This window comes from Sciurus vulgaris, assembly GCF_902686455.1.
Source record: "Sciurus vulgaris genome assembly, chromosome: X".
In the NCBI taxonomy this organism is placed as follows: Eukaryota; Metazoa; Chordata; class Mammalia; order Rodentia; family Sciuridae; genus Sciurus; species Sciurus vulgaris.
This window is the reverse complement of record NC_136471.1, coordinates 27,958,423-27,976,030: the sequence shown is the minus strand read 5'-3', so window position 1 is coordinate 27,976,030 and position 17,608 is coordinate 27,958,423. Positions and strand designations below refer to the sequence as shown.

The 17,608-nt window shown below is 33.7% G+C and overlaps 1 protein-coding gene across 7 annotated transcripts in view; it reads right to left on the bottom strand.

Annotated features, from left to right (window-relative positions):
• The window catches only part of TENM1 (teneurin transmembrane protein 1), a 753,664-nt gene that overhangs the window by 241,196 nt on the left and 494,860 nt on the right, over positions 1-17,608 (bottom strand). For 6 of the 7 annotated variants that reach the window (XM_079123316.1, XM_079123318.1, XM_079123315.1 and 3 more), the window contains one exon: positions 10,819-10,971. In XM_079123316.1, coding sequence (XP_078979442.1) covers positions 10,819-10,971 — 153 coding nt within the window. The remainder of the gene's footprint in view (positions 1-10,818; positions 10,972-17,608) is intronic. The other variant, XM_079123321.1, reaches the window with a different exon arrangement.

Genomic DNA, 17,608 nt, shown 5'->3' with positions numbered 1-17,608 from the left:
AGAGAATATTTATTCTTCATTTCATCCTACATATGTTCAAAATTTTGAAAAGACATCAGTGTGGTCTTTAGCTGAATTAGTTCTAGTGTATGTCTCATGATTTATGTACTATCTTTATGGTCCTTCAAATATAATATTAGTTTCATAGTAACAAGTGTTTGTAAAATTTAGACTATCAGTACTTGGAGCAAAATGGGGAGGTGAAATCAGCCTCCATTCCCTGTGATCAAAAGCTATGAAGTGATGAGGAGGATAGAGCATAAGCTTATCATTTCTATCTATGTAGCCTCATACAACTTTTCATGTATGAACTACTGAAGAAAAATATGTAATTAATTCTCAATTCTTCAGGGGAAGATTATTCATATTATATATCAATCATGTTTTATATCCATTATATAACCCAAGAGAGGTCAAGATAAAGAAAATAATGAACCTTGCACATAGTGGACACTTCCTTAATAACTACTTGAATGAATTAATAAAATAGAAATATTGATAAAATTTAAAACTTTCTTGCTTCAAAGGACACTATTAAGAAAATGAAAAGATGACAGGCACAGTGGCATACGCCTGTATTTCAGCAGCTTGGGAGGCTGAAGTAGAAGGACTGGGAGTTCAAAGCCAGCCTCAGCAACTTAGCAAGACTCTAAGCAACTTTGTGAGACCCCGTCTCAATTCCCAGTACAAATAAAAAATGAAAAGACAGCCTACAGAATGGGAGAATATATTTGCCAATCATAAATTGGGTAAGGGATTTTTATGTAGAACACATTAAGAAGATATATATGTCAACAGTAAAAAAGACACATAATTGAAAAATGGGCAAATTACTTGAATAGATATTTCCTCAAAGAAGATATATAAATGGTCAGTAAGCACAGCAATAGAAATTCCACATCGTTAGACAGTGGAGATATGTGAATCAAAACCACAATGAGATGCCACTTTACACCTATGAGGGTGGCTAACATAAAAACAACATAAAATAACAAGTGTTGGCAAAGATGTGGAGCAATTCACATTCTCACAAATGCTGGTGGCAATAGAAAATTATGAAGCTACTTTGGAAAACTGTTCACAAGTTCCTGAAAGAGTTAAACATAACCACATGACCCAGTTATTCTACTACTTGGCATATACACCAAAGAAATGAAAACAGATGCTCTATCAAAAACTTGTGCACAAATGTTCATAGCAGATCATTCATAATTGCCAAAAAGTGAGACTCCACAGAAGTTCTATCAATTGATGAATGCATTAAAAATGTAATATATTCATCCAATGGAATGTTATTCATCCATAAAAAAGAATGAAGTATTGATACGTGCTATAACATTCATTAACCTTGAAAACATAAAAGTGAAAGAAATCAGACCCAAATGTCACATGTTATATGATTCTATTTATATGAAATGTGGAAGTATGCAAATCTAAAGATACAACATGTAAAGTAGTGATTTCCAGGGTTTGGGTGGAGGTGGGGATATGGGGATATGGAGTGATGGTTAATGCCTGTGAGGTTTCCTTTTGGTATGATGAAGACGACTTAGAATTAAGTAGTAGTGATGACTACACAATTCTGTGAATATACAAAATTTAGTGAATTGCAAATTTTAAATCCGAAAATAATATATAAATTATATCTCATCAAATCTCTTATAAAATATGGCTATAAAGCATAAATTGACATGGTATACTCACACATACACATATAAACTATAGTGTACTGTCACAAGAGATCTGAGTTATTTCCAAGTGGTTTCAGAATGTCACTTGCTACAAGTTGAACTATTCCCTGGATGGTTCTTTTAAAACATGTGATTTGGAGTAAGCAGAATAAATGCCTATTTTATATATTTTATACAATGCTAAATTTTGTTGTATATAGATATGTAAGTTATTAAGTTCACATCATCTGGACTTTAGAATGTTGGTAGGAAGGTTAGTCATAATTCTGTTTATCCAGATCTCCCTACTTTAACTTAGAATAAAACTCTCCAAAGGTTAAGGTACTCACATCTACTCACTGGACATTTAATTAAAAAAAATTATATGATGATCTACCTATCATGTAGTTGAGAGTAATAAAGGAGTTGTACAACCTCTTGTACTTGATGTTCAGACAGAGAAGCATCTGGCATAAGCACCGGTTTTCATAGGCTGCATATGGTTGCAGTCTTTGATGTCTATCTTTTAGGAACCCAGAAAAAATCTTCAATAATATCAAATTAAAATTTCTCAAAGACAAAATTCACTGCAGAAAGTAACAATAACAATATGGATAAAAATAGATGCTAACATTTATTGAACACTTACTGTGTCCTCTTTTTGAATTTATATATATATATAGTTTCTTTCATATTCAATGCCATACAGTTTGATGTCCCTCTTTTATTTCCAAGGCTCATCAGTTCTCTTTTGCTCTGCTTCCTCTGGGACTTTTGTTCCTTCAAAATCTCCTTTCTTACAAGCATACTCAGTCTCTCCCTCTCTGTTGACTTTCTATTCTTTGTTTTTCAACAAGCACGAATCTCTCTTCTTTTGAAAAAACAGAATAAAATAACCCAATGTCCCCTTTTCTAGTTATCATACTATTTATGTCCTTCCTTTCCTTGCCAAATTGCCTCCATCTGCCTCATTATGCCCTTATCTTTTAGACTATTTCCATCTATATTTTCTCCTTACCACTCTATTATTTCATTCTCCTATTTATGTACTCCTTAAGGTCACCAGGATTGATTTTTCTTGTTTCCCAACACCTCAGCCAAACTATTTCTAAAAAATAGTGACCTTTTCAACTTTCTTTAAAGCCTTTAAATATCTTATTTTTATTTCTGTACAACAGTTTATTGTATGTTATTTTGCATTGTGCATATAAGTTTGCAAGTTTTTTCCAGTTCTCCCATTTAATAGGTATCTTCTCAAGGGCAAACTATGTCTTCTGCTTCATATTTAGTACAGTTAAATTGCCAAGTTGGTTGATACAGCATTAAAGATCATGAGTTTCTGTGTTCCTGAATAGTAATATTTAAATTTTTCTTCTCTTGTTATTATTTTAATGAAGAGTTTAAGTGGTTAAGCATGTCTTTGTCAACCCAACTTTTTACTTTTATTCTTCCCTTCCTAGAGGAAAATGGTACCTCTAGTCAAGACACTTTCAGGAGGACATACAATTGAAATAAAAAGGCATCTCAAATGGCTAAGTTAACTCAAAGACTCTTAATATTAGGTGGAGGCCAAGAGGAGATATGATTATTATATATGGGATTACAAAAGTTATACACTAGGAAAATGTAGAGTTGTGCATTAAATTCCAGAACTCTAGAACTTTATTTTCAAAATTAAATTTCACATAAACCAGAAGTACAATTAACTTCACAAAAAAAGCTAGTAATGTTTTGAACTTCCTCCAAAAGTAACATAGGCTGAAACAGATAAATAGATCCTCAACTGAATGATATACACATGGCTGATAAATTTCTATAATGGCCTGGCTACTCCAAAAAACTAAGATGTTATAAAGATGCTATGGGAAGATCCCCTCACTTGGAAGCACAAGTCCAGGAGGATAAACATTCAATTCTATAGTATACCACTTAGTGTCCCTATTAGATAGAGCCTATTGGACTGTAAGGACCACATGTTAAGACCATTTTTTTCTGATATCACAGGAAAGGTGTGTATTAGTTTTTTAAAATAAGTAAAATATAATTAAAATGAAATGAGAATGAAACATTAAACATATATGACCAAGAACATTTAACATGAATTTTTTATACAATAAATAAGTTTGCCTTTTAGCATAGGGAATCCTTTCCATAAATCTGTTTTAGAAGTCAGGTCTCCAGTATGCTTTAGAAAAGCTTTTGTTAAAACTGAAGTATATTGATAAAGTGATTTAATATAGTTGAAAACAAGCTGCAGCACTCTAGCTGGGCCCTCTGAAACCTTGTGTTAGAGAAACATCTATACAGCATTATAGGAAACATTTACTGTAATTTGCCATCAATCTTTAAAAATAATAATGTTAAGCTCCCAACAATGTTGTCTTTGTTAGTGCATTACTACTATTTTATTCATGTGGTTTGCTGTGCTTATATGAATTATTCCCAATTCTACCACAATGTCCTGGTCTATGATATCCTTTAAGTAAAAGATACTGCAACTATACTCAAAGGGCAGCTGAGTGCATTTTAATATCCACATGTCCTTTGAACCAATACTGAAGAACCACAGCATTATGCTGCAGGACTGTGTTCCATCTGAATGCACAATGATTATCTAGGTAGGGTACGTGCAGTTCTTTAGTTTCATACCACAAAATGAATATTTACCTGCTGATTGAGTCTGTGAAAAAATATCTGTGAAATTCTAAGCAAATATAAAATTTAACCTGTTATTCAAAGATCACAACTATCATTGCATAAATTGTTTCAAACTCTCTGTGCGTCAGGTTAGACAAAACAAAGGGGAAAAAGGCACACACACACACACACGCACACACGCACACACACACACACACACACACACGTGCGCTATCTTTCCACCAGGTCCACAAGGAAAGGTAGTTGTTAAATGTATATTTTGCATTGTCAGTTAAATTTCAAAGTCCCTATGGCACCATGTGTGTTTGTTTGTGTACATGTATCTTTTAGTTTGAGGAAAAGGACAGAGAGCATCTGAACAAAGGACTTTGATATAAAATTTGAAATTTGCAAAGTACTCTTAGGGAAGGGATACATATTTCAACTGGATGCTTTGAGATCTGAAATCAAGATAGCTGTTAAACAATTGGCCTTGAAAAAAATGATTTTATGGAAAAGAAAGAAAGGACCCAAAGAAGAGTAATGAACTAACTATGAGGAAAAATTAGATCCCAATCTCGGCTCTACTTGCACTTACTATGTTGAATATGCAAGGCAAATTACTTAACTTCTTGTGTTTCATTTTCAACTATAAAACAGGGTAACAATAGCTGCCACAGCATAAAACCATTATGTGGTAAAATACACTAAAATATTTTGAAATTGTAAATGGTTTCTAAGTGCCCTCTGTTATTGTTATATACGTGTCAGAAATCCAAACTTGCACTGCAGAAAACTGGGGATTGATTATTTGAATTACGGCAGAATTCGCAGCAAGTACTTTAAATGGTGAATGTGGTTTACAAACATACTTTTCACCCACTTTTCCAGAGTGTATCCCTTTTGTAAAATAAGTCCATTTTTATTTGAATTGGCTAATTGTTCTTCCTTAACAGCAGAATTTGAATTCACTGACTCATGACATGCACAACTGGACAGGACCTTAGAGATAAACTCATCCAGCTGAGCATCACCCCATGTTTGTCAAAGCCTTAGCAGCTGCTAAGAGAACAGAGAGCAAAGAGAGGAAAGGAAAATGGAGTGTGAGGTTTGACAGAGCTGTGTACCCTTCCCTCTTCTTATTTGTTTTATATTTAAATTTCTAATTTTCAAAATTTCAAATTTGCAAAAAAGGATTCACTGATACATTGGTCCTGTTCTCCAGCCCCTGAGAGGGTTGAAAGACAAGCTCCCTTATTTTTCAGATGAGAAACTGGAATATAGAGAGATGAAACTATAGTCACTATCGGGTCTTGGCTAAAGCATCTTCACGACAGGCTATAAATTGTATCGTATCAATCAAATGAGTGTTGTTTACATGGTCATATATTCAGCAGACACTGACCAGGAAGTGTCATTTGTTTTTGCTTTAGCTTTGTGGAGATAGATCTTGTAGGATGAATTTCAAAGAAATGCCACTCCCAGCCAAGGCCAGCCTTTTGCAAAACTGTAAAACAGACAAAATCTGCCTTTAGTATCCTTCAGTTCTCTCTCCCCACCAGCCTTCTTAGTTTTCGGTGTTCTATTTTTGCATCAACCTGCAGGAATTTAGAACCCTTGGACTTAATGAATTTCATCCTCATTGAAATGGCTACTGAAAATGTTGGACTCTACGTGGGCCCTATGTTTCTGGAAAACACTATTGGCCCCAAATTCCCTCTACTCTTTTGTTTTCTGAAAAAATGGTTTACTGGAAAAAAAATCTACACACACACACACACACACACACACACACACACACACACAAAACCCCAAACACACATGACATACTTTCTCTACATGACTTATTAGATAAAGTTCTCTATTCATTCTTTGTCATGACTTCTGCAATTGATATATTTAGTTTGTGTTCCACTATTACAATAACAGGTGAAAAACAAGATGTGGAACCAGGTGTCCTCAGTTTTAGATGCAGACACAGGTTCTCTAATTTCCCATTATTTGTCTCATAAATAATTACCTGAGATTAAAACTGTACCCCAAAACTAAGTACAGAGATAAACATTTCCTGTACAGTTAACTGAAGGAGACTTCTCCTCAGTACAAAACAGTCCCCCTGTGGATTATCCCACACGAAACTTGTATATTCCTCCTTATAAAAGACTAAGCTAAACCTCTGTATTGCATTAGCCTGAAAAAATCAATTTCCTTACTTGTTCTGTTTGTGTCTTTGACACTTCCTGATTGAGAACTTCTTCAGAAATGTATATATTTAGTTCGTGTTACATCATTACAACAACAGTCGAAAAACATAAAATGTGGAACCAGGTGTCCGCAGTTCTAGTCCCAGTTCTTTCTGTATGATCTTGACCTTTTTGGGATTAATTTCCTTCAACTTTAAATAAGGATGTTGGACTCGATAATCATTAAGATTTTAAGGGCTGGGGACGTAACTCAGTTGGTAGAGTGCTTGCCTCATAAGGCCCTGGGTTCAATCCCCAGCACCACACACAAAAAAAAGATTTTAATATGCTATACTTGTTGATATTCCATTTTGCAATTATTTCAATTATTTATGAATGTTACACAATGCAGATTTATGAGTAAGCCTTATTTGTTCCTATCTTCCCTGCTCTGTTTCAAGTACCTGCTATATAATGTTTCCTAGTTAAACAGAAAGAGTTGTGACTAGTTTGTAAGCTTCAAAGATAGTTAGGGATTTTATTAGTATGATGCCTTCAATTCTATATGTGTTTATTGAACAATGACAAGTTAGGTTTGTTTAAAATTTTTATTTTGGCATATGCCAGTGTGAGGGTGTGACATGTCTCTAACCAAACGCCCCTTTTTTCCTTTCATTAAGAAAATTAAGAGGTGAGAAAATAATCTGTTTCCTACTGATAGACATATTCATATAATAAATGTTCATGAAGAACCACTTTTAGTCGAATTTGATTTTTTAAAGTGCCATTTTACTTATCCATCATCTGATGATGGCAATAATTTAAAAAGAATAGATGTTAAATTGGTAAATAAAAATAGCCCAAATTTTAAGGAAAGAAAACATAATTTCACAAGAAGGTCATGATAAATATAGAAAAGTTGTTAACAGAGTTGTAGGTCCTAATAGAATGTAAATGAATATTTTAAAAACTCAAGGTAATTTTTTGGTGCAATAATATTAATTGTGAAATTAAACACTGTGCCAGGAATTGTGATATATGCTTTACAGCCATTGTCTCATTTAGTCCTCCCTACAACCGTATGAGACAAGTACTATTATTATCATCCTTATATTACAGATAAGGACACCAGTTCAGCAAGGTAGTATCAATTATTAAGGTTGGAGAGTCAGTAAATGACACAGTCAGTATTCAAAACCATGTCTACCTGACTTGAGAGTCCAGGCTTTTAACCATAATGCTACAACGCCCAGTCTTCCAGGAGAGTAAAGAAAATAATGTTAAAAAAAGATGTGGTTTTCAGTTTCAGAATTTAGGGCATAAAGCATCAAGACAACCTAGAACTATATTTACAGGGTGTGTGCTAACTAGAAAATTATAAAAGGATTCAGCTGATCATTTGGAAATATCTGTATACTGTATTACGTCTTCTGCAAGATTTGCTTTACTATACACATGGCATTATCAAAAACAGAGCTCTGTTTTTATTTGATAAGTAATAAGCAGTAAAGACCAAGTATAGTAGAACTATGATGTGCATTTATAGTTAAGCTTTTGTCCAGGCTTCATAAAAAGTCAGTTTAAGCTGATACTTGGTTTATATGGTATTAACCTATAATGATTTTTCATAAAATATTAAAGTGAAATTGTTTTGCCCTGTGTGTTATAATTGAGTAGAAGACAACTTATTTTTAATTTATAAAATTTGTCACAACACTTTAAAAATATAGGTGAATAGGATTTCTCTAAATTCTATTGTGAATAGACTCTAGGGTTTTGTTTTATTGTGTAGAAAATTTTTGTGGTCTTCATATACATTTCATGTGTAGATTCAGTATACAGTTGACCCTTGAACCATTTGGAGGTTAGGGGCACTGATCCCTACATGGGAAAAAAATTCATGTAAAACTTATGACCCCCCCCCCCACAAATCTTAACTGCTAGTAGCCTGCCATTGATAAGAAGACTTACCAATAACATAATCAATGATTGGCCCATACTTTGTATGGTATATGTATTATAAATGGTGAAAATATTCAAGAATTGTAAGAGATCACTTTTTACTGTGCTACACAATTTACTGGAGAAACTGCTGACATTGAGATGATCAGTGTCACATGGTGTTTGAAGCAGACATTCTCATACCTGAGCTCACTACAATAGGTACAAGAGGTGGCAACAAAGTTATTACACTACTACTGTATGCACTACAGTTAATTTTATGTAATTACAATTTAATACTGCAGCTTCATGTTTACATTATTCTTGACAATGATAATGCCACCTATGATCTATAAGCATTTGTGAGCATGTTTTGATAAATTTTAACTTTTAAAAGTTCTTTACATATTTTATGATAGTAAATTATAAATAAGCTCTTATCTACATATATTTTCTGCATTCATAACATACATAATTTTTTTCTTAATTTTGTTTTTTGCTATTTATATGCTACACATTTGATCTGTGAGTTCTTTCAAATTGCGTTACATCTTCAAATATTAATGGGTATGTAAAGGACCCTAATATATCAAACACCTGGTGTTCCAGGGTTAATTGTAGCGTAGAAGTTAAGTTAAGGCCTCCATAATCAGTTCACCAGCTTCTAGCTCTGTGATCTGGGGCAAATTACTTACCCTCTCTGTGCTTTTGTTTCTCATTTGGAAAACTGCAATCATAATATTACTTTCATGATATAATCCAGGTAGTGTCTATAACAATTCTTGAAACCTGATAGTTGTTAAATTTTGGCCATCATCATCAACCTACTTTATAGAAAGGTATCATATGAGATCTGAGTTAGAATACAAAATTAAATATACCCTGATGATACCTGTGTGATAACATACTCCTAACTTACATTTTTCATTTTCTTCAGATGTTTTTGATTCTCAATGTGAATGATAAGAAATCCTAGGCAGATATATATTCCTTCAGATATAGAGGGATAACATAATAAGAGAGAAAGGAAATGAGAAAAAGCAGGTAATGGAAGTTAGGAAGAAAAATCTGAGCATACTCAGAAACCTTCTACTATCACCTCTGAATCCCCTCAACTCCTCTCAACAGTAACAATGAAACTGCTGAGGAAGATCAGTCTAGCCAAGAAACGAATATTTTCAAATAAGATGTAAAGCAACCTGTATCATTAACTGAAAACTAGAACAAAGCTATTAGCTCTTCCTGAACCGTAAGTATTTTTTTTTTTTTATTGAAGCATGGACCACAACAAAGTGGCCTATTTCAGAAGCAAAGAAAAAACGAAACCTACAAAGAACCCTCCAAAAGGAATTAACACACACATGAAGAGTACTAGCTGAAGCAACCAAAAACCAACATATCTTATGTGGAAGTAATGAACCAAAACAAAATTGTCCTATTACCCCTATAAAATCATGAGCTTCCTGAGTGTAAGGTTTGGATCACTCATATATTTATTTGTTTATTTTTGATCTCCTAAAAATACCTATGATAGTACTGGCTACATGTTCTCAATTTCTATGTTTCAAATTGGCTTTCTGATATTTTACATAGCTTGGGTCCTTCGTACTGAATACTATTTCAAGAGCAGTCATAATACAAACACCCATCTGTTTTTAATGCTTGTATATTAAAATTAAGACCATTCAATGTGAATGAGAAGTTGGGAGTGCTGTATTATGATATTTATTTTAAATAAGTCAGATAGTTCAAGTCCATGTTGGTTAAAGTTACCAAATCAGGACTCAAAGTGATTCTCTCTCCTTCTCACTCTAATCTCTCCTCTCTGTCTCCCATATCTCCTCTTTCTCTCTCTCTTCTTTCTCCTTTCTTTTTCTCTAACATTTCCCCAACTAGAAAAGATTCAAGGTCTCCAGCTAGAAAAAGTCATGTTCTCTTATTTTCACATAAACATTCACTCTTATAGTAAGCAGGAAAAAAAAGCCTTTTTTTTTACTGCAAACAGAAGAAATTTCTGTATACCTTTGTAAATTGTTATATATAAATGTTGAGCTTCAACACAGAGAACTTAATCAAAATCCCATGTTGCTTCAGGGTAGCTATATGTGAAATGTAATTTCCATTGTATTGAAAGTTCCATTCAGTAAATATTTATCTATTTTCAAAATTGCCAACGTATTTGAAAAGTTTAATTGGTTTATACTCAAGGCACTGGAGAAAAGAAAAATTTGTTTTCACAATACATTTACATGTATTTATTCAGTTCACATAGAGTACTTCTTTCAAGTGATCATGAAATGTTATGTGAAGTGAAACCATCCACATATGGTCTTAATGACCAATTTAGAAGAAAAGTAATCAATAATCAATTATTTTGATAACTGTACCTTTTTTCTCTGATTTGTCAGAAACTTTTCCTCCAATTGGAGAGTAAGTAGTGTCCATGGATTCGGTCCCTCTGTTCCCTTTGCTAATTCCATTTTCATAGAGCTGTCCTTCAACTGGTTGCAATTGCCAAGTCAGGCCAAACAAATGTACTGCTGCAAGAAAACGAGTCATATATTAACTTATTCCAACTCACTGACAAGGTCTCCAAAACCTGCTATCCTTTTGCACCTAAAAACACCATAACAAGTTGTCTTCTAACTAGGTCAAGCAACTAGGAGTACACACCTACACCATACATGTCGCTACTTTTCCAAGTAGCTGCTGTTAAAGCTCTGAAGCTAAAGCTATCCAAGCAATAGGATTAGAAAGAGAAGGATTTAGGAGCTGGAGTTGTGGCTCAGCAGTAGAGTGCTTGCCTGGCAAGTATGAGGGCCCTGGGTTCAAGTCTCAGCACCACAAATAAATGAAAATAAATGAAAGATCCACTGACAACTAAAAAACATATTAAAAATAAAGAAATGGGAGGATTAGTTAAGCAGTAATAGTGGGATTGAACTCAGCTCCTCAGTACCGTGACCCCTTCCCTTTCCATTTACTTAGTTATATAACTCTAGTTTTCACAAGGAATCTACTGTGAGTAATGTGGATAGACTATAATGAGAACACGGGAAATCTTCCCTATGGTTGTGATTCAATTCAATTCAATTCAGAAAATATTTCCTGAATGCATCCTGTGCATAAGGCCCTATGATAGCTGCTACACTTGTTAAGGTCTAGATGTCAATTGGCATGATGTTTGGTAGTATTGCAAGTATAAAATAACCTTAATATTATGTGGAAGAATTGACAGAAGAGGTTCAGATTTACATAAGAAGATTAAAAAATATATGCAGGGAAATGGGCACACTTATACAATCTTGGTGAAAATATAAAATACAGTGATCTTTATGGAGGGCAATGTGGCACCATTTCCCAAAAAACAAATAAACAAAACCCTTAAAATTTGACTTACCATTTGAGCCAATAATTCAATGTCTATGAATTAACTATGAATGCATCAAACTATGACTACCCATTGTAATATTTGAAAATAATACTAAAATGTTCTGATAAATCTAAATATTCACTAAGTGAGGATTCATCAAATAACTAAATATAGTAAATAATAAAAGACTGTGGCTATTGAAATCACGTTGCAGAAGATCAAGCAATGAAATGAGAAATATTCATGATGCATCAAATGTAAAATATTAGGTTCCTAAAAAGATGAATAGTATGATCTGAAATGTGTGTTTTGTGTGTGTGTGCTCATTTCTGGAGAGAGAATATACGAGGAGGATATAGTACAGGGATCTTACAGAGGATTTTTAATTCCCTCTTTATGGTTTCTGTTTTTTTCTGTGTATTTTACAATGAATATGTGATATTTGCATCTGGAGAAAAAGAAAATTTCATTAGAAAGGAAACAGTTTAAAGGAATGATAGGATAAATTTGGATGGGCTGATCAAGGATGATTTTATGAATGAAACAATTTTAGAGATGGACTTTGAAGAATGTGAAGAATTTTGATGGGTAATAGTTGAGTGGGGAGAAGAGGCTGGTTGAACAAATATGAATTTGTCTAGTACAGGATGTACTTGAGGCAAAAGATGTGAGGTGTCCCCCAAAAGCTCACATGTGAGACAATGAAGGAAAGTTTAGAGGTGAAATGATTGAGTTATGAGATTTTTAACCTAATCAGTGCATTAATTCACTGACAGGGATTAATTGAACGGTAACTGTAGGCAGATAGGATGTGGCTGGATGAGGTAGGTCCCTAGCGTATATGTATGCCTTCCTTGTTGGGCAGAGCTCTCTCTCTACTTCCTGGTGACCATGTCCTCAGCCACTTTCCTGTACCACACTCCTCTACCATGATGTTCTGCCTTACATTGGACCCAGAGCCATGGAGCTGACCATGTATGAAATGAAATCTCTGTGAACTGAAATCATGTATGAACTGTGAGCTCCCAAATAAACCTTTCCTCCTGTAATTGTTCTTGTCAGGTCTTTTGGTTATAGCAGTGAAAATTTTGACTAAAACAATAAGTTTCTGGGGTTCATTAGAGCTTAGGTATGTGTAGGTCGTAGTGGAAGGTAAAGCCAGTAAGGTAGATTAGGGCCATATTGTAGAAAGACAATGAGTGCCACACTTGGATATTTGGATTCAATAACTTAAGTTAAAAAGCAACTATTGCTATATTCTGAGCAGATGAATGATCATCAGAGTTTTCTTTAAGAAGAGTAATAAGTTAGCAATGAGGAGAAAATGAGAGTTTTAGGCAAATAGATACCATCAGAATAACTTCCATAGAAAGATAAACCCAGTAATAGCGTGGAGAAGGATGCACAGGAGGTCTAAAGATATGTCAAGGAAACATACAATTCAGATGGCATGGCAATAATATAGATGAGAAATAATTAGTGTCTCAGTTAAGGTAGTGTCCAAAGAATGTCTCAACTACTTAGAATGAGAAAGCAAGGAAGGCAATTCCTTAAGAAGAAACTGTGTAAGGCAACTTAGAATTTGGCAACAGGCTCTATTTGTGTTCATGGTGTGTGTTTGTACATATTCTATACAGGTATGTAGGTATACTAGGAAAAAGCACAAAAAATGTGAGGGTGAATTTGTAATTCAAAATGATTGAGGTTTTCAACTACAGTAACTGAAAGAATGGTGAGATTGTTAATAAATTTAGGGAATGCTTCACTTAGCCTATGAATAGTTGGTATGTTTTATTGAATGATGACTAGTTGAACATGTTTTGAGGGGATTAGAAGAATGTAATGAATTGAACTTTGGGGATGTTGGACTCTAGGGACGGGTGGAATACGTACATAGCTATATGAACTACACAAGGGTTGAAGTTCTGGGGAAATATTTAAACTAGAACAAGACTACAATGTCATATATGGACAGAGGCAATGGTTTAAGTTGTGAGAGTGAATGAGGTAATTTAAGGGAGAGAATATTAGGAGAGAATAGTGCCTGGGGCAGAAGCTAGAGAATTCTCTTGTCTTTTTTCTCATTATATTTTTCAATATCAACTATATGCTACCAAAAGGCAAAAAAAGTGAATCCACTTTTAAGCCATCTTATATTTTTCTTGATGTTCTCAGGCAGTCTGAAAGGGCTCATTTGTATGTCTAATAATCATGTAGTATATGAACTAGTGACCGATAACTGAGCAGCTAAGCAGATAAACTATTTAAAAATCATTCATCTACTTTTAGTTGGAGCTAAACAGATTGCACCTACTTTTTAATTTGTCCTTAAAACTTTTAAGCATTTAATTGGTTTCTATCCTTTTCTTTGGATTAAGGCCAGTACTGTCTGATGAATTTCTCTTGCAATTACTGGAAACAACTAAAACCAAATGACAGTGGTTCTGAGTAAAGAATAGTATGGCATGTTAATAAAGCTGTATTAGTGACATAATTGAAATTTCCTTGCCAAAGCACTCAAAGTTTGGTTTAACATACTTGTTCCAGTTAAAGGTGTCTATCAGTATTACAGAAAATTTGGTATTTTCTGTGGCCCCCAATAATTTGAATATTATGGATATTACTAATCATATTGAAAATGTGTTCAATTTTCTTGGTTAAATTGCTTTTTTATGAAATTAGATGAACCATATGTAACAAAAGGCAACTGTGGCTCTCATTTTGAAGACCTATTTTACAAAATTTATTTAAGTTAAGCCAGTTTCCTGAGGGTACTAGAAAGTGTTAGAAAAATTCATGTGGTAAGAGATTCACTTTCAAATACATAAGGTAAGCATTAGTTTTTCACCATCAAATTAAAGAGTCTGCTTGCAGCCAATCAAGGCAGGTACAGAGGTACAGACACATTTACTGAATACTCTCTAAGAGCAGTGAGGCTTTATAATTCTTTAAATTTAATATATTTTCCTGGGGAACAAACTATGTGGAATGTGTATTTGAATATATAATGAAAGTTAATTATTTGTTATAGATCTAGAGTACCATGGCAAGGCTATTGGCCTTTTCTCTCTGCCAAATTGAACTTCTGTATTGTTGAGTTGTGAAAGAAAGACAAAAGTGCATTTATATGCAGGGTAGACTGTGGTTACTAAACAACTCCAGTGTTTCAGTTTTATTAGAAATAAATAGTAGATTTTTCATACTAAGAAAATAATTAAAATTATGTTGACCTGTGGGTATATCAATGGACAACTAAAAAGATATGCTAGTACTTCTCCTATGGGGATTATTTATTGATTTATTTAACACATATATTCAAAGCATATGCCAAGCACACTGGGAATGTATTTTCCATACTTTATACAGGGGAATACAGGAAATATAATATAAAAATAATTAATTGTCAAGACAGAGTAGGTACAGGCCAACCAAAAGGTATTATCAGATATAAATAACCAAGATTGCTTCATTAGTACACACTGGCTATATTTCAGCTTTGGGTAGAACATATATATATGCATAGAGAATATGGACATGAATCCTTAGATTTTAGCACATCAACATTCACAGCTGCACTAGTTAGGTGAGTCCCTCAATTCCAAGTATAAGCATTATGAGCTAAGTGGCTAGAATTAAGGGTAATGAAAAAACAGGGTGATATTTTATATTCATATAACAAATATTTTGAGGACCTTCTTTGTGCCATGAACTATTTTATTTTTGTTTATAACAGTGCCTACAATGAAAAATCTTTACCTCCCAGAACTTATATGAGAGGGTAATGGTTTAAGACTGGCAAAGAAAAAATATGATAAAATATAAATTATGAAATAGGATATAAATGCTATGGAAACATAGAAATAAATTAGATATTTTCAGATAGTTATAAGTGCTATGAAGAAAAAACAGGTAAAGGTGATGAGCAACGGCCTCTCAGAGGAGGTGATATTTGAACCAAGATTGAAATGATGTGAATTTATTATGAATATCTAATGGTAGAACCTTCTGGGCAGAGGAAAGAGAGATTACAAAAATCCCTGAAGCCTTACATGAGCTGTAGGAGGAAGGCTAAAGAGTGAAAGAATGATAGAAAACTCATACACATAAGGATTGGATTCACAATTCTGTTATCTCAGTGCTCTAACCCATTTGAAGAAATTGCTGCCAAGAAACAGGAAGTGACTAGAAAGTAATAAAAGCAAAATTTCTCATATCAGAACACATACATACAATGAGCATTGTTAGTTAAAGTACATGTAATATAACCTCAAACAAGTTAAATTTATTCTTCTAAAACATATACAAATATACATTCTCCAGTGGTTTGGAAGGCTGAGCAAGAAGATCACAAGTTCAAGGTGAGCTGCAGCAACTTAGTGATGCCCTAAGCAACTTAGTGAAACCCTGTCTCAAAGTAAAAAAAATTTTAAAAAGGCTGGAGGATGTGGTTCAGTGGTTTGAATGCCCTGGAATTCAATCCCCAGTACACACACACACACACACACACACACACACACACACACACACATATACATACATGTATACATATATATGCATATATACATATACATTTATAAACTCAGTAAGTAGAGATGGAGACTATCAAGCTCTCTCAGGGAATATGGCTCTCATTATTTTCATTTCACTGAAGTCCAATAGCTGGGCAGAATGTGTATGCCTATTTAGATATCCCAGGAGTAATGCTTTTTCAGTTGATTAAGAATGGCAGTCCCTTAATGGTCTTTTAACAAATGTTCCTTTCCAATGAACTCTGTACGTTTTATAATTACTACTCTTCTTGTTTTATCCAATTACAAAGAACTATGCTCCAAAATTATAAATTCATTACAAAGTTAAGGTAACAAATGGATTATATTGCTGTTTTCAATTGCCAAACTCAATCAAGCACCTTGGATCTCGAGGCAGGCTGACTCCACAAACTGAAGCTCTTCTTAGCTTGCACATATCTATAGAAACCTCCATTGCTTGCTTCAGTTATATCTCTACACTCAGGATGTTGGACTTTGTTTCTCTAATGTTAGACTGCTGGTGTCCACTAAAATATATAACAAATAATACTTCCCTATTCTACTCCCTTCAAGAAACAAATATTCACTTATAAGGAGACTACAAGAATGCTTCAGAAGTAGATGTGGGAAATACAATCTGAATGACTTAGGCCTATGCTACCCAATTCAACATCCACTCACCACATGTGTCTACTGAGCTCTTGGAATTTGACTAGTCAAATACAGTATGAAAGAAAGAATGTAAAATATCACATTAATAATTTTACACTGATTACATATTGAAATGATAATGTTTTAGATATATTGGATTAAATAAAATTTTTATGAAATTTAATTTCATCTGTTTCTTTTTACTTTTTTAATATGGCTACTATAAAATCTTAAATTACATGTGTGGCTCATATTACATTTTTATTGGACAGTGAAGATTTTGACTAGAACATTACACAGAGATGTTTCTCTTTTAGCACTCTGTCATAGAATCTACCAAATTAAATTGCAGATTTTTGATTACATATTTGCCTCATCATTATTAAGCTCTTAAAAGACAGGAACCACATCTTATTCATTTTTCTGTCCTTGGTACCTAACTCAGCACTTGGGTATTAGCAAGTACTCCATTTATACATTGCTTATAGGAATGTAATGTGATAAAGTGGCCTTGCAAGGCAATTTTGATACCTACCACAATTTAAATTGGGAATTTTCCTTGAATGAGGAATTCTATTTCTGGGAGTTTATACTAAAGAAACAATTACATATGTCATAAAGAAG